Here is a 23,794-nt window from a genome sequence, read left to right as displayed (position 1 = left end):
ACTATCATTTTATCGGCCATTTTAACCCATTCAGCATTTGACGTGGCCGTGATGGTTCCTTATTTGTGCTGCTTTTGGTAGATTGCGTCGATCATTAACAGAAACGAGCCAGCTGTGCGGCTATTATCTGCGTCTTGTCAATAGATCTCCTGCATAACTTTCCACTTCCATTTGCATTTTTGCTGGTTTTCCCATTTTTTTATAAATCTAGCCGCAAATCAGCATATTACAATGATTTCTAAAGGATCATGTGACATTGAAACATGGAGTAACGGTTTCAAAAAGTTGAGTTTTGCCATGACGGGAAGAAATTACATTAAAATAGGATTTTTGTGATCGTAAATAACGGTCTTGGTGAGCAATACTGTGCAGTTTTTACTTACAATTTTAAATAGATTTTTTTCCATGTAGGAGAAGGAAGAATTTGTACAATGGAAGTGTTTGTAAGCTTGATGAAACTGTAGGACTGTGTTTTCTCAGCTTGAGTGAGAAGACAATGTGATTCAATATTGGTCTCCAGACTAACACACACACTCATTAGGTACAGTGTTCACTGGCTGAGACTGTCTATGCTCAGACTCTGACATGGCAGCGCTAAAGGAAACTGTGGCAGTCACAATCATCATCAACCAACAAATATTCCCCTGCAGGTTATGCAAGCACATACAAACTGACACACTCGGCAAGCTTACGCACAAACTTGTGATTAAGCAGGCTCCTCGGTTTTGACATAACATACACTTTGCCTAAATTGGCCACTGTAGCCTCATAGGAGATTTTTGGCTTGTGTGTGTGTGTGTGTGTGTGTGTGTGTGTTTTTATTTGTGAGTGTCTGTTAGTTCACTTAGCTCTTGATGAGTATATGTTGGACACTAACTATCCTTCATAAATATCCGCTGGTTTCACAGACAAGGCTTAAGCTTGTCCCAGACTAAAATGCATGTCTCAACTGAAAATATCTTGCTCTGAGATATCTTAAAATATGTCAGTGTCATTGTTCAAGTGTCAAGATGCACAGCTGTAATGTTTTCAAAGGCATTTTTGTAAAAGCTGATTATTTAACTAAGGTCTAGTCCTGGTTTAAGCCAAGCCTAGTTTATGGAACCAGGCTTATGTTTTCCAAAAAAGACTTATTTCAGAAATCTGATTGTTATAACTTATATAACTTATAAATTATATTTTAATTCTGCAAGGAAACATTAATTTGATTGACAGAAAAAATGTTATTGAATTGTTGCAAAGACATTGTTCCAGAAGATGATGTATTTTAATTTTCTATTCAGCAAAGAGTCCTAAAAAAAAAATGCAGGCAACACAAATGTTTTCACATTGATCTTGAACATGACATAATGATTTCTAAAGCACAATGTGTCAAAATTAGAGTCGTGGTTAATGGAAATTTAGTTTTAAAATTTAAATTTAGTATTAAAATAGGGAGAGCTATATATAGCATTTCACAATATTGAAAACTGTTTTTAAGCAAATAAATGCAGCCTTGGTGAGCAAAAGAAACATAAAAAACTCAAACCAACTTCAAATGTTTTGAATGGCAAAAAATATTTACCATTTTAGAACCCGTTTTATAACTTGTCTATATTAAATAGGATCAAGATGATATACTGAACCTTGTCAACCTTCAGAAGCTGACGTATTGCACACTAAAACACATCCACTAATACTGTGGCTTTAAGCTTTATGTGTCTGCATGACCCGGTCTCTCTCCTTAACACTCTGGTATGTTCACATCTCAAGGGTGTATGAACCTCCCCATAGCAATATTTAACCCTAACAGGTTGTCATCGGCTCAGAACTTTTAAAACGTGTCGCACATAAGATGACTCATGTAACACACCATCAGTGCAAACACAACATAAAAGAGGCTCTTGCCCCTGACGAGAGCCTGGAACCACTAAATCACTAAATCCTGGTCTGCGTGTAGAAATCCCTCTCTAAAGTAAGGTGCTGTGAAGTGCATGCGAGAGCGGTCACCTTTAATTAGAGCTTAGAGGCAGATGTTGCGCATATCACTATCTGATCTGAGTGAAGGGAAAATAAAACGCCTCTAGTCCTAAGAGCCGCACGGAATCCGCCTGGAGAACATTTCCACTGAGTTCCACGGTTTTTCGTGATTTTTAACAAAAATACTTTGACCAAAATTATTATATTCTTTCTGCCTCAAAGTAAAATAAAGGTAATCCTGCTCTATTATTTGTAATTTCAGATTTATATCGTAATTGTGACAACTTTATATCTTCCGGTTTTGATTTTTACATCGCATAATGTGACTCTTAAAGTCAGAAAACGATTTTTATTAGATTGTTTAAACTTGCAATTACACCTTTTATTGTCTGCTCTTGAAGCAAAAGGCTTTCACATCAGATATTACTATGAGTATATTGTTATAAATGTATTATGTCACTACAAAGTTTTGCTCACTGTATTTTCCACAAGTTAGTTTTTAAAAGAACCTTGTTTAATCTAGAGCAAAGGTGCAAAGACAAATAACAAATAATTCCTTATTATATATTGAAGCCAGTGATATTTAATGATCAGTAGCACTTTGCAATAAAATCCTGTTGATTAATGCATTATCTCACATTAACAAGCCATACATTTGTTGCAGTATTTATCTTGGTTATTGTTGGTAGATAAAAATTTACTAGTTATTAGTTCATGTTAGCTGAGGTCCATTAAATGATAGTAATAGAATCAACTTTTTTTAATATTGTGTTTTAATGTATTTGAAATGAACAAGTACAATAAGTGAATTTTTAATATTAATGAATTGGAGAGTCCACACCAGAACGAGAACGATAAAGGCACATGTAAACGATAACGTTGGAATCATTTTCAGAACGATTTTCTTTTCCAGCTGATGGACGCTACAAATATTGACAGCCAATCAGAATCCATCATGCTACCAAGAGCTGGAGAATTTAAAACGACAGACGTGTGTTAGCTCGGAAAATAACAGGCAATATAATCTTTTCAGTTATCTTTATAGGTGTCGACCTTGGTGTGAACGTGCCTTAAATAAAGTGTTTAAATGTTGGTTCATGTTTACTAACGGAACCTCATTGTAAAGTGTTACCATATGATTTTCTGCTGCATGCCGTTGAATTAAGCATGACATTTTGTAGTAGAAAAGCTGAAATAGTATTTCCTCGTTTTGTATTTGTACAGCATGTTCATTGAATTTATTTATTTATTTATTTTTCAGATTTGTCCCGCCAGTGTCTGTGAGCAGAGGCTTTCAACTGTACTGCAAAAGGAAGAATGGATACTGGGTAGAGATCTCGACTCGCTGTCCTGTTTTTGGAGTCGGGCCAAAAAGGAGGAAAAGAGTTGTTGAACCTCAGAAACCTGCCCTCTGAGTTGCCATTACGCCAACTCTCAGCATTTCAGCACGCTTGCTCCACTCAGCTTCCACCTGACGTCTACGGACGCCTGAGGTACGGACCGAGGACTTTGTCTTTGATCAGGCCTCTGCTGTTAGCGAGCATGGCAGTGCTTGTGATCTGAGGAAACATCAGCACTGTCTTATGTGACTTTAAGTGCTTTTCCATGGTGCCATAGCGGGATATCACAGTTACAAAGTTCTTCTGTTTTTTCTCCATGTCATGGGCTCCTCATTCCTTCCAGGTCTTTCCTCTCTATCTTCCCCCACCAAATTACAAGAACGGTGCCAGTGTTGGGGCCTATTAGAACCTAAACTCTTAACCAATGACCGTGTTAGACAAACAGCCCGACACCACAACGCTCACACACACACACACACACACACACACACGCCACCCAGCACATGCGAGAGAGAAATACCAAGTGGCACATCTGTGTGCGTTCATCGAGACAGGAGGGCAGGGGAGAAAGGGAGAAAAAGAACCAGAGAGCCTGTGATGTTTGCCCGCAGAGTTTATAAAACAGAAGTCAAGCTGTATTAAAACACCCGGCACATTACTGCCATAGACCCTGCCAAACCCTGACAGCCTCCCCAGACCGCACTTTCAAAATAATAATTACACCGCGAGAGAGAGGAAAGAACATTTCAGATCTGTGCTTCGGCTCAAACATGCCTTTGAAATCATAGAAGCACCAGTTATCGGCAGGAGAGGGAGGTGTGGGTGTTCAGCCGGACACTGGGGAGCCGTCTTCGGTCGGAGAGCGGGAAAATCGAGGCATATGCAGTGTGGATTAAGAGCGATGGGCGGGTCTCGAAGTCAGATGAGAGAAAATAATGAGCATGTCCAATAAACGGTCAGAAAGCGAAACCGTTCACTTGAAAGGAGTTAGATATGACTTGGCTGGAGTTCAGTTGTGAGATCATAAGATATGCGCCTGCTATTTGAACCCCGCTGTTTGTGTCTATTTTGACACATTTGGCTAATAGTTATTAAACGTTTCGTTTTTTTGGTGCTTAATGGCGTCTGGAAGCTACCTCTAGACTGAGGGCAAAATTGACCCAGATTTTCTGATTCTGATCTTTTTTTCATTTCAAAATTGCGTCACTTCCATATGTGCTCCTAAATCAGACACAGCTACAATGTTTTGCAATTTTACATCAGTCTGAACACTCGTATTGCAATTCTTGCAACTTTATATCGCTGGTTGTTCTTTGGTCACTCTGTAAATATGGAAAACAGCTGTGAAGATAATGGGTCTAGAGACAGTGAAAAAACCATAGAAAGCTTAACTCGCCGTCTCCTTGTTTTTTGGGGAGTTTTTTTCGCGTCCTCGTCGCCTCCTTATGACTTTGTTGACTTCCGCAGCACATCATGTTATAAATGAATGTGAAAACATTTGCATCAGTAGCATCTATTCGCGTATCATACGTTACGTTCCAAATCAAAGTGATCATCCCTATCCCCTTGTTAGTGGAGACTGCGCTTGTCGTTTGGGATGCACTCAAAAGGAGCCATATAATTTCCACATTATCTTCAGATCCTGTAACAACGAACGCACCGCAATGTGCGTCAGCGTCTTAATGTCATAAATGTCTTTTTATTGTTAACTGTTGAAAATAAACATACGTTGTTAAGGATGATCAGTCTGATTTGGAAAATGACCACGATTCGTTACACCCCTAGTAGCATTTATATTTACTTTTTCTATTACAGTATTCTGATTTTGCTATCGTTGTTTGCACATACTGTGCAAACTTGTGTAAGTACGTCATAAACAGAATAAGACACATTTATGGTCTGGGATTTGTTGTCGCGTCAGCATTGCTGTATATAATTGGATGTGATAAAATGCAATGGAAGCTGTGTAGACACAGTGTAGGGCTTGCAGTGTGAACACAGCCAAAATGGTTCAGTGAGTAATATTCTTGCCGTCCGTCTTCCCAAATGTATTCAATTTTATGTTGATACGATTTTCTCAAAGACACGATTTGAGGTTTGAGGTTGCTTGATCAGCTTATTCCATATCTGTAAAGTTCTGGTAAAAGTTCTCGTTGATTTAGTCTGAGGAATTGAGGTTTTTGCGGAACAACGATGAAAAACGTTAAATAAACAAACAATGCCCAAAAAACCCACTCCAATATGTACTACTGTCACAAAGAACTGTTATTGGTTCTTACCATAAATCCATATATTCATAAATCTCCTTTTAACATCTATATTTGAAAGTCAGACTCCCGCTCCAAAGAAAGCACAGGCACACAGCGGCTTGACATGCGCACACATCACATGAAAGCCGCAATTGTAGGTTTTGAAACCGGCCAGGCCCGAGCACTGATATTCATTGTTACAGAGAAAACATTTTGTCGTATCTGATGTTGTTTTCTCAGCAGAGAGAGAAAGTTTAGTGCAAAAATAATTGACTTTATTGCTTCTATTTTATAGCGTGGCTCCTTTACGAACACCCTGTGCGGTGATTTGTAATGCGTTTACTTTTCCCTGTGCCCGGTGGAAGTGTTGGCTTGGGCTCGGGATCTCAAGTTTGTGTTTGTTGCAGATACCGTAGACATGAAAGTTATGACTGTTGTTTTAGAGCAAGAAAAACTTCAGAAAGATGAAGAACAGGTCTTTATTGCAGAGAGAAACAAATGTAAAATCAAATTCTCAAGAGGTTTTATCTTTCTTTCTTTTTTTCATTTCCCTTTTTATCCACAAACTGTTTCACAATTTAACCCTCTGCATTTTTGACTTACGATAAAGTTGAAGATTGCACATTTTTGGTATTAGATAAAGAACATTTCTGCCAGAAAATCTAGAACGAAACAACGAATGCAAGTTTTCATATTATATACAAACATAACGAGTAGCTTCTTTTTTTTCTGCCAATTTTGATGTATTTAGATTTATATTCCATTTAGTAAATTACAGAAACTAGCCTGTAGATTACATTTAAAGAAATAAACGGGCTCAAATGTATGTATTATTTCAGTTTCTTAAATACACATCGGAAAAGAGAGATTTTTTTTGGGGGGTGGATTTCTTAAGAAAATAAGTGGGTCATCATGACCCATCTTTTTTTCCTTTTCTTTTCCTTTTGCCTTTCTTTCCCCTCATCCTCCAAAACCTGTCTTTTTCTTATTGTTTCCAAGAATGTAAGAGAAAAATAAAGGCATTTCTTAAAACATTACTGCTATTCTATAAAAAGTAAGACTAAAAAAAGAACAGGTGCATATTAAGCAGACTGTTTCTTCTAGTGCGGGTCAGTGCATCTCTTCAACCCCGCCAGCCAGTGCCGTTTAACAACCTGCTATTGCAATACAGGTTTCTGTCATAAATCAAAAAGCCAGTCTCCTTAAACCATCCTATCTGATTTGACAGTCCTGGAGCTTATCGTGCTAAACTAAGAAGAGGTGAGCGCACGGCAGCCGTGAATCCCATCACACAACGCTTCATAAACATACTGATGCACCGAGGTCTTTCTCCGTCTGCTGTTGAAAATTAAGTGAGGTTGACTTTGGCACCCAACTCCCTCTATGTGTCTGCCTGTCTGGCCTATCAAACCATTGTAAGGGTTTAAGCATTTTCGCTTTGGCTCGCGCACGCACACACATTAACACACACTCACACTTGTACAGCTGCCTGTGCAAACACCCTATAAAACGGTCTATTATTCATAATGAGCAAATAACGGTAGCATTTATATTTGAGTCTGGGATGAGACGCAGATGATTTGCGGAATGCGAACTCCTGCGATTTCAGATTGAGACCATGTAGAGTGCACCGGCTGAAAATGTGTGTTATAACAGGTCATCAACTTTCTTGTTCATCGTAAGTCAGTCTCGCCATCCTACAGCTTTATCCCCCGTAATCTTCGCTCTAAAATCTGCTCACAAGATCAAGCTCACAGCTGGGAAGTAGCATGGTGGGCTTTTCTCGTCCCCCCCCCCCTCCCCACATCAGTCTATCTCACTCCATCTACTCCTGCTGATTTTTCTTTTTACGAGTATCTGACAGATTTTGCAGGTGTTCATTACCGTGACCAAAGTCACCCGTGTTCCAACCAGGCTGCTTTTGGAGTTTAACAGAGTTGTTGAACTGCACTTAACTGTGCTGAACTGTTGTTGTCTTCCATCCCTGTGCAGTAATGGGATTGTCCGCTGTGGGAGCTTTAGGTCTAGGTACGCTACTTCATGAAAGAAAAAAAATCCAAAGTGTGCTGTTGTAAGTAATATTTCATGTCATGCGACACGATTTGAGAAGTCCAACGGTTATACGAACAGATGTTTATTTCATGGGGAATCATTATTAAGTAATGCACTCCAAAAGCCTTTCACCTTTGGGCTGGCTATAATATTTCTGTACCAATGGCTTGGCATGATTACAAACTGTTGGCTAAAAACATCCTGAACCTCGCTGGTAGAATGCATGTAGTTATGTCGCCAGTTTTTGCCACTTTGTGTTTGTGGGGTTACTACACCCCAAAATGAAAATGGTCATTAATTACTCGCCTTCATGTGGTTCCAAACCCATAAGACCCATAAGAATAATGACAAAATGTACCCGAATTACTACTTTTGACAAGATTTGAAGTCAATGGATACTTCACTATACCATGAGGCAACAAGAGATGAATTGTGATGCTACAGGCCGATAAATAACTGTACCTAATCATACTCTCTACTAAACGGCACAACAAAGTGTAGACATATCATTGTACAGTACCTGCCAATCAACTGGTAAATAAGTGTATCTGAACACCCTGCCACTCTGCAACACTTGAAATGAGCTCAAACGCATAAATCTCTGAAATGCATGGTCTTTTGGGGTTTCTCATCACAATCAACACACAAGAGGCATCTTTAGCCTAAAATTCCCATGTTTGGATACACTGGTGCTCTGAGACTGGTGCACTTATGACTTCTTGTTACACCCAAAGCAAAATGTCAGTCCCGAGGTATTCAGAGCCATTACACCCAGGGCAAAGTGCATGATTCCCAGTTCCCAGAGGGTGTTAGCAAGTGCTGGGCAGCCAGTAAATAACCATAACTGGTTTAAAACAGCAAGAACTATCAGAAGAATTTATATTTGATTACATCACAATGATATCTGACAGGCATTCCAAATGACTTCCAATGATGTCAGCTGCAGGTACAGTTCTCTTTAGTCCTCAGCTCTGGTCATGCAGGGCCGCTGTCCTGCAGAATCTTGCTACAAACTCACCTGCCTGTATCATACTAGTAATCCTGAACAGCTTAATTAGCAGGTTCAGGTGTGTTTGATTAGGGTTTTTCTCAGGGTTGGAGATAAACTCTGCAGGACATTGGCACTCACGGATCAAAGTTGCTGCCTACTCCTTTCTTAGGCTGATGATTATACGATGCAATGTTTTAAACAATTTTGCCAGATACCTTTTTTTTTTTGCATGGTTTCTTGGGGATGTTCCCATTGAGAATGGGTAACAATTTCTATCTGGATACTTTAAATCAGTGGTCTCAAACTCTGGGAGCAGAGTTTCTGCAAATCGCACATACTTTGATTTAGAGTTTGATTAGCAGATACAGTGTTGCTAACTGATTTCAATTAAAAATATCTAAAACTGGTATTTAAAGGGGTCAATTGATGTTGCTAAGAAGAACATTGATATGTTTGGTGCAATGCGTTTATGTGGGTTAATTTAAAAAATAAATAAATACTATTTTCCACATACTGTACATTATCGTTCTTCTCTTAGCCCCGCCTCAAAAAAAGGTTGATTTGTACAAAGCTTATCATTCTAAAAAAGTGAGGTCTGCTCTGATTGCCCAGCTTTCCGGTGCATTGCGATTGGCCGAATATCTCAAGCATTTAGCAGAAATGTTACACACCTTAATATAACATGTACTGAAGTCCACTATCATCTCCACATTTTTAAGCATGTTCAGCTCCAGGTTAAGACTGTACCAGACACTCTTTGCACCAGATGTCAATGGACAACCAGGTGAGACGCAGGGCCACGACTGATATAAAGTATCTAGAAAGTTGTTACCCATTTTCAGTTGGAAAGTGCCCAAGCAACATGGCTCAATAAAATCGCTGCATATATCATCAGCCTATGCGGAAATGTTCTGTTACCAAACTTAGACTTTTACTAATTCTTTATAATTTTAGCTTTTAAGAAGATAATAGTATAGTATAAATACTTATTAAAAGATTTTTAGGTCAATTTTAACTTGATGTGCCGTTTTAAAAGCGCTGCACTCTTGTGTGAGATCTGATGCTTAAAACAGCAAGACGCAGCGGTCAAAGACTGCGACTGCAAAGAAAATGATTTAGAAAGCAGCGCAAAAACATGTAGTGTTTGAACTGGCCCTAACTCCTGTAGGTCGGTGCCCTTTATCGCCCAGAAACTTGTGTGTAATCCATCCCGAGCCTGATTTCCCCTTGTTAATGGACTGTTTTGAGAGTGGAGAGTGAGCTGTGGACGGATGCAATCACAGCCTCCGTGCTCGAAGACACATCCGCGCCTCGTAAATCTTCTGCTGCGTGTTCCCGCTTCGGCTCAATCAGCATCATTCCCGGACTGTTCCAGAAGCCGCCTCTGTTTATTATGCCGAGTTTGAGTCAAAGGCACAGAGAGTCGGAGGAGCTGACAGGTGCTTCTGACCACAGGCTGTGTGTGTTTATGTTTGAAGGAAGCTCTGGTGCACCGGCTCATTGTACTTAGCCTTCTTAACGAACAGCAATTAGTAAGAGCTAATGAGTGTATAGTGGATTACAAGTCTTTTTCTGTGTTCTCTCTTTTCTGTTTATCTTCCTCTCATTCTTTCTTGACATTCAATTTGAAACCTTTAATTCGTCACCTGTTGTTGTTGTTTCCCACTTCTGTAGTAGTTTTAAATTATTTTTTAATGTGTAGGCCTGTAGTATTACAGAATTCTATATTTTATGCATAAAGATCCATGTATACTGTGTACAAAAAAAAATATTTTATAATGACAATGTTATTAAAGATTTTAAATAATTGTCTTTTAGATTGTCATTGTGCTGAAGGAAGGTCAAATAATTAACTACTAATAAAACACATTTACTGCTGAAAAGTTGAATGTTTTTTTTCTACCTGCTTATTTTTCCTCAATAAAATTTTATTCAAATGTACATCTTACAAATCTGTCAATAGAATAGCATAAAATAATCATAGAGTCAGCATTTCTGAATACTGTTAACAGTTAAGTTTTTTTTTTTTTTTCTAATTTTCCTTTTATTTATTTTTTTATTTTTTTAAAGGGCTTTTCGGCCCTTTGGGGGTCCCTGGACTCCAGTTTGAAAACTCTTGCACTGGTATTTCAGTGCCATCATCTTGAATCTATTTACAGTTTATCATTGAATGATTGCAGACATGAGAGTGAGGGATCGCAATGCTTTAACGATGGAGAGGGTCTGTTTTTTATTGCCCTCTCAGTCTCAGCGTTACCTCTTGGGGGCTCCCCTCTTTAGGCTGTTGGATTTCCAAGAAGTGGCTGGGCCAGACAAAAGGTCACACAATAAGATCGACGACATTGATTTGCACCCATTTATTCTACCAAGGATGAAAGACGGGCTTTTGCAAATACGTGTAGAATTAAAGCGTGTCTGGACTGTAGGTATAAATCAAAATGCTGACACTCAGAGTTAAGTGAGCATTTGCATTTCTTTTTTTTTTTGCTTCTGTTCATTATCGTTATATGGCCTTATGGTTGTAAATGACCAGGCTGTATAGCAAAAAGGAGCAAGAACAGATATTTTCCCAGATTTAAAATCAAAGGCGTACGCAGCCGGCTGCTTATTTCCTACACGCAAAGAAAATATACAGTAGTATTACGGTAATTAAACCCATTCAGTGTTGTTTACTGGTGACGTGTGTGGAAGCTCTGATATACCCATATTTTATACAGCTTGACAGACATGATTAAATTAATTAAAAAAGCCTCTGCTCCCGTAATTTACTTTGTAAGTGGATGTCTAGTGGAAAAGCTTGTAAATTTCCATGTATTATTAAATGCCTGGAGAAATTCTTAGTAATGATCTCTCGATCTGCAGCAAGAAGTGAAATCATTAATTCAGAAAGAGAATAATCTAAAGAGCGCTATTTAACTGAAAAAGCATGGAAATTTCTGTAATGTTAATCTCCAGGTCATCGGTGTGGTTTGGCAGTGAGCGAGAGAGGCTAATACACCTGGCACTAGGCCTTGCATCTGCATGATCTGAAAATAGGGAGCTCCTGTTCGGTTCTGGTTCACTTGAAAGCTCATGAGTGAGACCTATCAAAGTTAAACCCAGCGTGAATAATGTTGTGCTGAATTCACTTATTTTGAGAGGCTGTAACGGGGCAGGATCAATGGGGAAACGAAGTCTTTTCTGTGGCCCAAATGCCTGTGTGTAATTTTCTGCCAAACCATACAGCACAGCACGGAAGTTTATAAAGAGCCTCTCAAAAGTGTGGTTCTGTGGGCACGCAACCCCAGAGAGAAAACAAACAGTTGACATAATGCAGAAGACTTCAATTTGGTCAGGTAAACTCGTTTTTGGACCTCACTTTTGTTTGAGTTACGACGTCGTCCTAATGCGGATGATGATCATTCATATATACAATAAAGTGTTTTCAGCAAACACGAAAAGTGTTGCCAACTCATTTTCAGGGGAAGTCCGTTTACAAGATGACATCATTGTGTAAGCGCTACTCAAAATTGTGCCAATGCATCAAAACGCAGCGTATTTTATATACGTTCGCTAATATTTCTTAGTAAAATAATATAAATGCATAATATTAAAATACAAATAGCTATTGTTAAAAACAACTTTGAATTGTTAAGCGCTTTTCAGCCATTTACGTTTTTTAATTGGATAGTAAAACATTCTGAATAGTTATACATTCTGAACGATTATACTTTTAAGCAGTGTATTATTAGTGTAGTGTGCTACACTCTAGTCTGTAATAGTATCTACTAAGGTAAGATGATTTCCAAATTTTGGTTTAGATTTTTTTACCTGCGTTAGAACGACGCATTGTATTTTGTTTGTGGGTTACAGGGTTACAATGGATAACAGGTATGGTATATCTCAGAAAAATAGTACCTTTTCCATTTTTCAGGTATTTTTCTTAGTGTACTGACTGATCGACAAACGCAGGCAAGTTAACAAGGTGTATCATAAATGAACAGCTATTCAGTCGTTATTAAATTGAACAATTGCAAATATCAGCTTAATCCACGCGTGTTATTTAGAACAAAGAGAAAATGTTTCTAGGTGATTTTGTAAGAAAAACTATTGAAATCGACATTGCCTAGACCTTTTTTTAAGCCTCTCTGTTCCTGTTGTTTGACCGTATCTTAGCAACCGAAGCCGGCCAGTAGTTCGTTTCTGTTTACATAGTAACTGAAGGGAACGCCGAAATGTTAGCAGGATAGCAAGACAGCGAATTTGAAGAGCAAAGCGGATAGAAACTTTGTACAAACTTGTTTAGTCGCGTTTGTTGGTGAGTAGTAAACAGTTTAATATTTGACCCTTTCAAAAGGGGCACACATATTTGTGTAAATATATATATATATTGCGTCTTTAAAGTTAAATAATATAATCCGTGTATGAAACGCCACGTAAGTTATCGGTCCTTGCGTTTGTGTGTGTGTGTGTGTGTGTAACAACTTACTCTGTTTTTAATGTTAGGTTAAGACTATCTGTTGTCCGTCATGGGAGTGACGCTCTCCAGGGCAGTTCAGTTCAGTTCTGACGCAGATAAACTCGAGGATAGCCCTCTGAATAATGACATACTGACTGAAATCCTGCTCTTCACGGAGGACTTCGACGACAGATACCCGCAGGAGGCCAGGATTCTGTTCAGGGAGCCTTTACGCTGGAAAACATCTCTAGAAGCGGCTGATTTCACATCAGATATATATGACACCAAGTAAAACTGGAGATAGATGTTAGTTGTGCAGTTGACTAAGCGTTAGAGAAAAGTTACATCTAATGTAATACACCTACTTTTTGCGGATTCTCTTTTTCAGAGGAGAATCAGCTGTGTCTTTGGAATGTGATGATAAGGGAAGTCCCCTTCTCCAGCTGAGTCCACCTGACATTACAGTTCACTCATTTCACCATCTCTCTAACCTTTTGCAACTAAGCAAAGATAAAAAGATGAAGGAGATCCAGGCCTGTTTGGAGGGTGAGCTGCATGCAGAACATGTACTTTGTCAAGAACATGTCTGAGATAACATGTTCTGTTGTTCCTTATTTCTTGTAGCCATTAGAAATATTAACTAGTGTTGTTAACATTTCTGCAAATTTGTTAACGTTAGTGCTGTAAAATATTTAACTTTAATAAAATTAATTTTATAAAATAATTTTAATAAAATAAGTTTTTGTGTACAGAATATATTTGTGTTTGCTGTGTATATTTATTATATGTGTGTGTATATATATATATATATATATATATATATATATATATATATATATATATATATATATATATATATATATATATAAGATATATAAGATTATTTATACACAGTATCCACACATATATTATGTAAACATTTTTTTTTTTTTTTTTTTTTTTTTTTTTGGATGTGGTTATTCATGACTTATTGATTGACAGCACTAATATTAACACATTTGCAGCCTTCATTATTACAGTGCTTACATTCACTTATGATGATTGGGATGTGGGCTCCCAAAATCCAAGACCATATTAAGAATCTATAACTAAAATCTAAGAATCTGTAACTAAAACATAAAATGAGTATCATTTAAGATTCTGCACTATTTATATGACCTAATCAAATAACATTTGTTACCATGTCAGCCATATTATACAGTAAGTCAAATGTTTTTTTTTCACTGAAGCACAACATCCTCTCTCACTGCAGAACACAAGATCCAGGGGTTGAGGTTGGATCCAGATTCAACTCCTCCCAACTTTCATATACCTAAACCTACCCCTAGATGTGGATCCAACCCTGCCCTCTGGATTGTTGTTCTGCAGTAAGGGGCTACTGCATTCTTAGATCCGGCTGGAAAGCATGATCGTCCGAGTTTTGTGAAACTTGAATATACTACGACAGTATTCAGATTTATTTGATGATATAATTTGTAATAAATAAGTTAGTATTAATTGTACAAATGTGAAATTGAAGCCTTTTCGTTATTGGTCTTTAAATTGATTTTGCATATTAATCTATATTAATTCTAGACATGCTTCCTGCAGCTTTTGGCTAGAATTTAAATGTGTCATAGCTATGCTAACATTTAGTGGGCTCTTGTTTGCCCGAATAGTACCAGTGTTTTTTATACTGTTCCAAGAGTCTTAGGGAAAAACAAAGATTAGTAGAAGTGTTTTTGTTTGACAAGCAGGTGTGAATAATGTCTTAATGGCCAACAGTTAACAGAGAGCCAATAAAGAAGATCTTTGGGCCCATGTCTCCCACAATACACGAAGACAATCTGTTCAATATCCTGCATCAGCTGGACGAGAAGCTGTTAAATATTGCTGTCAAACCTATCACCGGGTAATCACTTTTTCTGTATACATCTTCTTACGCTGCCCAAGCAGTCAGCCACACTTTAATATCTTTTAATATACGTTTACAAAGAAGATACAAAAAATATACTACTAAATCTACAGTACTTGACAAGTAATGTTTTCGCTTTCGAGGTGCACATGTATTTGTAGTTATATTACTGTTACTGGTAAATGAGCTGTACTTTTGATCTTTGTTGTGTGTGTTTTTTTGCCCAGAGAGGGCAGGCTAAGCCCAGCAGCTGTTAATACAGAGGTAGATCTGTTGAAGAGATTCTGTGGAACAAGAGAAGACCGGGCGCTGAAGTCTGTGAGCTACACATCAGGTTTGCATTATCCTCACTTTCCCCCCTCTCCATCACTTCTGCACACTTTATCTCTTTCTGTCACTCACTCACTTCCAGACTTATTTTCATCCTCAATCGGATTAATCTCATTTCTGCCTCAATCTCTCTTTCTCTCTCTCAGTTGATGCTGGATGCGAGTGATTATAGTTTTCCGGCATGAATGAGAGTTGTTCAATTGGACTAAGTTGTACTGTAATTTAGTCATTGGGAACTTCACACATGTGACTGTCAGACATAGCTGCAATTGCTTGACTGATGCTTTGTAAAATCCAGTACCGATGTCTACAGTTGAAAATGTACATTTCATAAGATATTAAGCCTTCATATAAATGTATCAAAGTTGATTATGCTTAAAATGAGAAAAAGCTCTTCCAAGCGGGTAATGAAAATGTTTTTTCTTTTTAAATTAAACCATTTTTTTATTATAACAAAAACAAATCTCAGAAACTAGAATTTTATGTTATGTCATTATTCTTTTCAGTTAAAGACTATTTGCACCAGTTTTTGTACTTTGTCTATTTTAGTAGTTCAAAGTAAATACATTTTTTGTGTGTTTCAATTACGAACACATTAGGCAGACCTACTTGAACAAAAACGAGATGAACGCCACTAATGTTGCTGTTAGTGATGATGTGCAGAGCTGCGACAGGAAGAGTGGTGCTGAGTTAAATGTGGCCACTGAACCATCACAGTTCCCCCAGGCCAGCGAGAAATTGAATCAAGAGAGGCTGGTGTCAGATAACTCAAAAGATGGATCTGTAGAGACAACTGAGGTGACAGTTGGCCCCAGTGAAATGCTCACAGTCCCACTATAGAGTCGAACCTCATGCAGGTGCGTGGGACCGACAACCATGCTGATGTAAAACGAACAGCCTGCCATAAATGAAATCAAAACCAACTGATATCAGACATCAGCAAACAGTATTTCTTAAGGCTTTAGAGTATTTAGTTAATGATTATGAAGACTTTGAGTGTTCTAGGTGAAAATTGAGGTTCTCAAAGAAAAACACAAAGCAGACCACCTGAGATGAAATTTAACTATATTCAGTTTAACAGATTCATTATTTCCTTGACCGTGCCAGAAGACTGTATAAGCATAAACCTTATACCTCTTTAAAAAAACTATTTTTTTGGGGGGGCAAAAAATGATCCATTGACAACAGTGTATGAAGTCAAGTTTAAATTTCTATTGGGCAATTTGGCGAATTTGTGTGACCAACTTGATCCCAATGTGAAATATGCATGAGGAAATATTTTGTCATCAAGCGAAATTTAGCAGTTTCTGTACAAGTGACTTGATTTTAACCAAATGACTAAATTCTGTAAATGTGACAACATTACATCTTTAAAGCTGCACTCTGTTTTTTTGTGTTCAAAATGTACAAAATTTATATAATAGGTGAGTACACCATGAATCCATTTTCCAAGCAGTGTATAAGACTATTTAGACCGGTTCGGGTAGGTACCGATGTAGAGTAGCCCAGTACCTGAATGATTCTACATAGACATAAACAGAGAGAAGTAGTTCTTTCGCAAAATGCACACAGTTCTGTTTATTAACTGCTAAAGCGCCAGAAGTTACGGAGTGCAACTTTAAGATCTAAACATTTTCCAGGGAAGTTATCTTATATGAAACTCACAAAATATAGTACCCTTTGATAATTGTAGTGCTTATTGACTTATGATTAACACTCTTAAATGTCAAAAAAGCTTTTCTCTCTGCCTCACACTCAGTCTTCAAGCCATCACCATTAGTGGCAATTCTGCATATCCTTTAAATATAACATTTCTGTATTCAAGTCTCTGCAACATGGAAACTATTACATATGTCAGATTTCAGTTTACAAAGAGATTCATCAATTCTTCCTTTCTCCCTGAGGAGAACGGGCAGATTTGCTGTGCCATAACAATCAACTGTTTTTGGAAAGAGGAGTGCGGCCTGCAGATTTTGAATGATGGATGTGGCTTCTTTTGAAAAATGTGTCCCCGAATGCCGAGTAAAAATTGGAAGCTTCTATGCAAATAAAAAAGGGGGGGGCACTGTGAGGATGCTCAGGGCAGTTTGGAGCATGTGGAGTATTGGTGGGGGTGTTTGGCGAGGGTGATTTATCTTGGGGTTATACTGAGCAGCAGCTCAGTCCTGAAGAATAATCAGTCATCTTCACTGGCAAGGCTACTGGGAGAGAGTGTCCATCTGCCCCGGTGGGAGCCAGCACTGTATAAATTTTCCAAAACTGAAGTTTTATTGCAAATATTTACTGTCGAGAGGTGACAATGGTGCACTAATTTAACATTTGACACAATATACATGTAACAAAATATACAAATCCCTAAAGCATAAATCTTGCCTCCGCAGATTACGTTTTCTCCAATGGTTGTCGTTCTCCACCGTGGAGGCAGATGGATGGAGAGATCTGCTCCCTTATAATTGAGACCTGTGACACAGAGCCCACGCTGTTCATCACTTGCAGTACAAGTGGAGTTTTTTTCGATGAGGTGAGAAAACTGTCAAAAAAGTAATAACAGTCATTTGGTATGTTGGTTTTAGTTTGTTCTAGGAACACAAATCTCTCGTGTGTCAAAGCAAAACACAGTTTTGCTACATTCGTGTCAGAAGTTATGGAATTCAGCTACATAGCGTATCATCTGCCATTAGTAATCAGTTTTATAAGTGTGGACATTCTCTCAGTTGATTATGTATTGTATTTTTATCACGAAACCAGTACAGAGGAGGTTGTTAATCTAAACAGGGCATATCCCAACAAGCCTGATCTGAGCACCTAGCAGATGGAAATTAATGCATCCCATCGGAATGCTGAATGATGCAATAAGTTTTCTGAATCTGAAATGTGTCAGGCTGTCAAGAGAGCAAATTTTGGTAGACAATTTGATCGTACACAATGTGCTCGTAATGGGTTTGAAAGGTATGGTATACAGACACTTTTCCAAAACATGAGGTAAGTGAAACTGAAAAGTTTAGACATGACAGTTATATGATTTCGTTCCAGATCTGCTTTTCTTGCTGTGTTCAGTGTTTCGAGCCGCCCCACAGAACTAAATATGTGTGCAATTAATCAAAATCAGCATTTCACACATTTTTTTCATTTTGAGTGCCAGTTAATCAAGTACATATCTGTCTATTTTTACCTTTCTTTCTTGTTTCTATCTTCAATCTTGATCTCTCCCCCTCCACCTCTCTTTAAATGTCTGTAGTTTTTGGAGTCTCTTGTCCTCGTCTGTGTTCTGTTCAATGCTTTTTGACACTCACCTGTTCATTGTATATTTGAGGTCAGTTTCAATCTGCAGCAAATGACAGTGATGCTAATTGTATTGATTAGATATTTAATCAGAGCAATTCACCTCTAAACCTCAGAGATTAAAAGTTGAAAGTACAGCTATGTCTGTGAATTTGTGTGAAGTTGATGGACATTTTATGTGACTTTAGTGAGTGTTGAACCTTTTCTCTTGCTCTTTTACTTGTCTTTTTCAAATATGACGTTATGATTGAGATATCTATTTTAACCTGACTTATATCTCAGCCAAAAATACTGATACACCATTGGGAATGTTGTCAATCAGTGTTTAAACTTACAATATGATTTCATTTTCCAGAGAATCCATGGAGAAGGAGGTGTAAACTACTATATGAGAAAAAGTGAACTCTACAAAGACATTATTACACTGCTGAAAAACATGTCTCCCCATTTTGCTGCAGCTGCTAATGAACAGGTATTGCTTAACACTACAGGAATACAGCAGTGTTATCTCTGTCTTAGCATATATTAATCATGCCTTCATTCCTCAATTGTTGGTTTATAGCAGTGATTGGCATTGTTGGGTTTCCATTTCTCTGATCGTTTTAGTCATCCTCTTCCACTGCATTTGGCTTTAAAATGCTCCAGATGACAGTGGTTTCATTATAGTGTCTGCTGCACACCACAGAGCTTTGGATATCCTAACCATGCTCTGGGCAGTCATGTGAGTGATATAATTCAAGGTTATGCACTAATCATCCAAAATTTGACAACACAATTGTGACAAACCTATATAATCCATCTACTAAAAAGACATTAAGACGTTAGTGTTCATTAATTGCATATCTCAGATGCTAAATGGGTTTCTTCGTCTACCTAAAAGTATTCGAAAGGCTGATGAATTTTGCGAGTATTGAAAAGCTTGGAGCTCAATAGCGGTGGTCTGGATAGCCTAGATTTCTGGCATCAGAGACAGATGACATCATCTTGCGAGTATGCCATACTCTTGACAGACGTGCGGCCAAGTAGAAGTCTGCTATTAGTGAAATGGAGTGGTGTTATTGATGGTATATAGCCCCTAGTATAAGGTTTAATTGTTATTTTTAAATGACCAATTATGATGTGGATGGATTCAAGCTACCAGAAGACTGCAAGTGTCTAAATAGGTTTGTTTTGATTATGTTAAGGTATACTACATTTCAAAGGTTTGATGTTAGTAAGATTTTTTTAATAAGAGTCTTATTTTCTGGTAAGAATACATTACATTTATCAAACTTGACATTTCAAATGCATTATCCTTTCTTAACTTAATATTCATAAAAGAATCATTTCAGGACGTTTTTAACATTGATTGAAAAAAATAAAAGATTTTTGACTACCAGCATATGATTTCTGTGAGAGCATGTAACATCAAAGAGAATAGCAAGGAAAGGTGGAAATAAATCCCTTTTTCAAGTCTTCAAATTGTATCGTTTTACTTGAGTAGACTGTATGTATGCAGGTAAAGTTGGATATACTTAAATTTTATAAATGAATAAATGCAGCAAAATAGATGTTTAAAGATGTTAGAAATTTTTACCAACCCCATATTTTTGAAAGGAAGTGTACATGTATAGCTTTTTTGTTTTAATATTTATTTCTAATGTCCGTAATTTTGCTATATGCATATGGAAAGTACTGACACATTTTATGGAGGTGTACCACCTCAATCAACCTTTCTTGGTCTGATATTGATCGCCTCTCTCATCCTGTCTTATTTGTACAAATTTGTCTAATAAAGGCAAAAATGCTAAATAATAACGCTAATAACAACTGAAAAAAGAACACATATTAAACATGTAGGCTACTGATTCAGTTATTCATTTTGAATTCCAAATATTTGCAAACAGACTCAAGGAAAAAGGCCAACACTTCAAACATAGACTCACAAACAGCAGAGCTGTCCTTCAACTGGCAGCAGTGTGCTCCTGCTCGCTCCTCAGCCTGTGGTGTGAGGTATGCAGCCTAAGATTAATCACAGCTGAGGAGAAGAGAGCAAAGGGAAAGAGGGGACAACCTAATGTCTACACTTCTCTCTGTGCGCAGAGTGTCTGCTTGTCACAATAACCAAGAGAGAGACAGATTAAGAGACTGAGCTGGAGAGCGAGGGAGTTCTCTTCTCTGTCACTCTGCTATTTTTCACATCACCACAGTGTGAAAGAATGTGAGAACAGGCCAGTTAGTCAGACCCCTCTGAATTAAGTAAAAGATAAATTAACAAATTGGGTTTCCGATAATGGCCTCAAGATGTGGTGAAAAGTGTTTATTGTTTGAGATATGATATCCTATTTCTCATCACTGACATAATGTATTTGTTGGAAAAATGTTTTGTTTTACAGCACCAAATATTTAGTCCTTTCTACACAGTATTTAACAGGCAAGAATTATATCAAAAATAATTTTTAAATATACAACATCTTTAAGAAATTAACATTTTCTTTTCACGTGTGTGCGTATGTGTGTTTTTTTTTTTTTGTGGGGCTGACTCAATGTTGTCCAGATCTGTCTTCAGCTTTGTCGGTAGCACAGTTAAGTAAATGCCTTTTTGTTGATGCAGACAAAAGATTTCCTCCAACTTGTACTTTTCTTTTCTTAAAACAAAGTCCTCAGATCCACGCTAATGTTTTATGCCGACCGTTGGCGGTTTTATAACCGACATAATTCTGTCCTTGAGCAATATAAACGGAAACTCCATCATCGAGACAGATTTCTCTTTATGTTCGTTGCTAAATGATGGTGATGTTATCTCTCGCCGATATAGTTTGCAGATGGAAAGTGAAGGCAGACAGAAAGATTACTGCTCTACCATATAGTAATGGTTATTGTCTAGCGCTACTCTGCCGGTGTAAAAAAACTCTGTCTGGTGCTCCCGTCAGTTACCTTGAGGACAAAAAATATAAAATGTTCCTTTCATCTATTCATTCTGCATTCAGAGCCAGTTTTCAGACACCAACTAAGCCCGCTGCAGAATTTTACCTTTACTCTCAGCAGAGATGTCCAAGTTAAACTCTGTCAGGTCCAGGACAGGCTTCATCTTCCTCACTTGAGGAACAGTTCCCATGAGTCTGTGCTCAGTAGCTCTGCTCACCTTCCATAACTCTTGCCTCTGATGAATGTTGCGTCTAAGTGTGCTATCATTCTAAAGTTCTATGAGAAAAAGCTGAAGCCGAGCTATATGCTATACTTGCTCTCTGGATCAACATCCTTTGTAGGTCCTAGAACAACATCCTCAGCAACCAATCAAATCTCTAACGCTCTAAAATCATAAAGCAATGATTGAATAATAGGAATGTTGTTTCAGGAACAACAAAGGATGTTGATAAAGGAACATGTCCTACTTGTGTAAATCACATCAGGCTGTTTTTTTGGTACGTAACAGTCACAGTCATATTCGCTGTTGCTGAAAGGTGTCTGAATATTTTTGCCAATATATATTTTTTGATATTTGCGTTCTTATCAAGACAGGAAATGCCACTTAAAAGTTCATTCTGACTATGGTTAGCCTACCGCTGGTGCACTTCTGGTGTGATATTCTAGAATGTTTTTTTTTCCTTGCCATGTTGCCTTTGGCTTGCTTACTGTGGGTATTAAGGCACTATTTTCTGCAAAGCTGCTTTGAAACAATATGTATTGCTGAAAAAAAAAAGAAAAGAAAAAGAATGAGGTGAATATTCTCAGTGCGGTTTTAGTGTTTGGTTTTTGAACAAGGCTGGATATGTGCTAGCAGGTTGAGTTCGATTATTGGTGGCAGCGAGGAGAAAGACTTTATTATTCTTTGTAGAGATGATGCCAGGCAGGCAGTACAGCGTGCAAGCGTTTTTGTGTGTAAAAATGCCCACCAGACTTTCATGTTTTATTATGCCAGCGGGCGGGAGCTCAACCATGAGCGCTAGCAGCTGACGGGTGATGGACAGAGGCCGTAAAGAGAGAGCCATAAAAGTAGTCTGCTTAGACACAAATCAAACGCCTCTTTGTTCTCCATATTTTGCATTGGTTCCTTGTTTTCTAGATTTCACAAGTTTGTAATTCTTTTCATGTCTTTCTAAGATCTTCCAAACACATTTCTACAATATGAGAGTTGTCCTTTTTGCTCAAGACTCAAATCACCTTCTACAAATACACGCTTATCCACCTGAAACGAACCCGTTGCGTTAGGGCGCATGTTGATTTGAGTGCAGATAATGCTTTTTGCTTGCTCTATGGGACTCTTGTAACGTGAAAAGTTCAGTAGAGAATAAGCTCTGGATTGCAGCCTGAGTTTGCTGTAATAAGTCTCAGACACGCTCTGGTCCTTCAGCCATCAGTCAAGCACCGGGCCGTGATTATTCAGCCCAGAAACCCTCAACACACACCAGCTCTCAGCCAAATACAACAGGCTGTATCTCCTAACATATCAGCTGCGTGAGGAACCAATGCGTTTTTATACTTTTATCAGATCAGACACTTTTAATCTAACATGCACAGCCAGGGCTGAGCAGAAGGTGACATTCATCAGGGAAAAGATATCATACTCTACTGCTTTGTCAGACTTTGACAGGAAGACTGTCGCTCTATTCCAAAACCTAGTAAGCTTCTTTTGAAGAAGGTAGTATTTCATTGCATCATTGAAAGAAACCTAGAATGCATGATTCTGTCCTTTTGAAAAGCAGTAACATAATGCAATGCAATAAAAAAACATATACAAGATGACAAACAAAGTGAAAAAAATACCTAGAAATAGATTTCATTTATTAGATTGTGAAGAATATTGATTTGAATACACTGGCCTTCAAAAGTTTAGGGACAGTTAGTTTTCATTTTCATTGTTTCCACAAAACAGTAACGGCAAAAACTGTTTTTAATATTGATAATAATACAAAATGTTTCTTGAACACTTCAGCATATTAGAGTGATTTCTGAAGAACCATGTGACACTAAAAACAAGAATAATGACTGATGAAAATTTTGCCTTTTGGATCAAATATGCGTAAAAGAAAGTTGAAATGGCAAGGTTGCATTAAACAAATGCCTTTTGATATTAGTTTTGCATTTGTTAACACTATCAGGTAGGTGTAGGGTTGGATTTAACATGATAAATTCCAACATGATAGAGCATTATGAGACAGGATATTTGAATTCTGAACCGTCTCTATACAATTAAAGCAACGTAATAAAAACACAAAAATGCTTACCTATGTCATGGTAATAAAAATGTGCAATTGTTTGCGTTTAAACTTGTTTTAG

General features: G+C 37.8%; 1 protein-coding gene across 1 annotated transcript in view; it reads left to right on the top strand.

The window, feature by feature from the left end:
* Positions 1 to 12,746: 12,746 nt before the first annotated feature.
* odad2 (outer dynein arm docking complex subunit 2) overlaps positions 12,747 to 23,794 on the top strand; it is a 48,102-nt gene continuing 37,054 nt past the window's right edge. Inside the window, exons 1-7 of the mRNA XM_043229427.1 lie at positions 12,747 to 12,888; positions 13,077 to 13,317; positions 13,418 to 13,575; positions 14,794 to 14,920; positions 15,151 to 15,257; positions 17,635 to 17,774; positions 18,891 to 19,007. Of these exons, the coding sequence (XP_043085362.1) occupies positions 13,100 to 13,317; positions 13,418 to 13,575; positions 14,794 to 14,920; positions 15,151 to 15,257; positions 17,635 to 17,774; positions 18,891 to 19,007 (867 nt within the window). The 5' untranslated portion in view covers positions 12,747 to 12,888; positions 13,077 to 13,099. The remainder of the gene's footprint in view (positions 12,889 to 13,076; positions 13,318 to 13,417; positions 13,576 to 14,793; positions 14,921 to 15,150; positions 15,258 to 17,634; positions 17,775 to 18,890; positions 19,008 to 23,794) is intronic.

Source organism: Puntigrus tetrazona, unplaced genomic scaffold (genome assembly GCF_018831695.1).
Source record: "Puntigrus tetrazona isolate hp1 unplaced genomic scaffold, ASM1883169v1 S000000005, whole genome shotgun sequence".
Lineage (NCBI taxonomy): Eukaryota > Metazoa > Chordata > Actinopteri > Cypriniformes > Cyprinidae > Puntigrus > Puntigrus tetrazona.
Note: the sequence above shows the minus strand (reverse complement) of the source record. Positions and strands in the feature narration are given on the sequence as shown.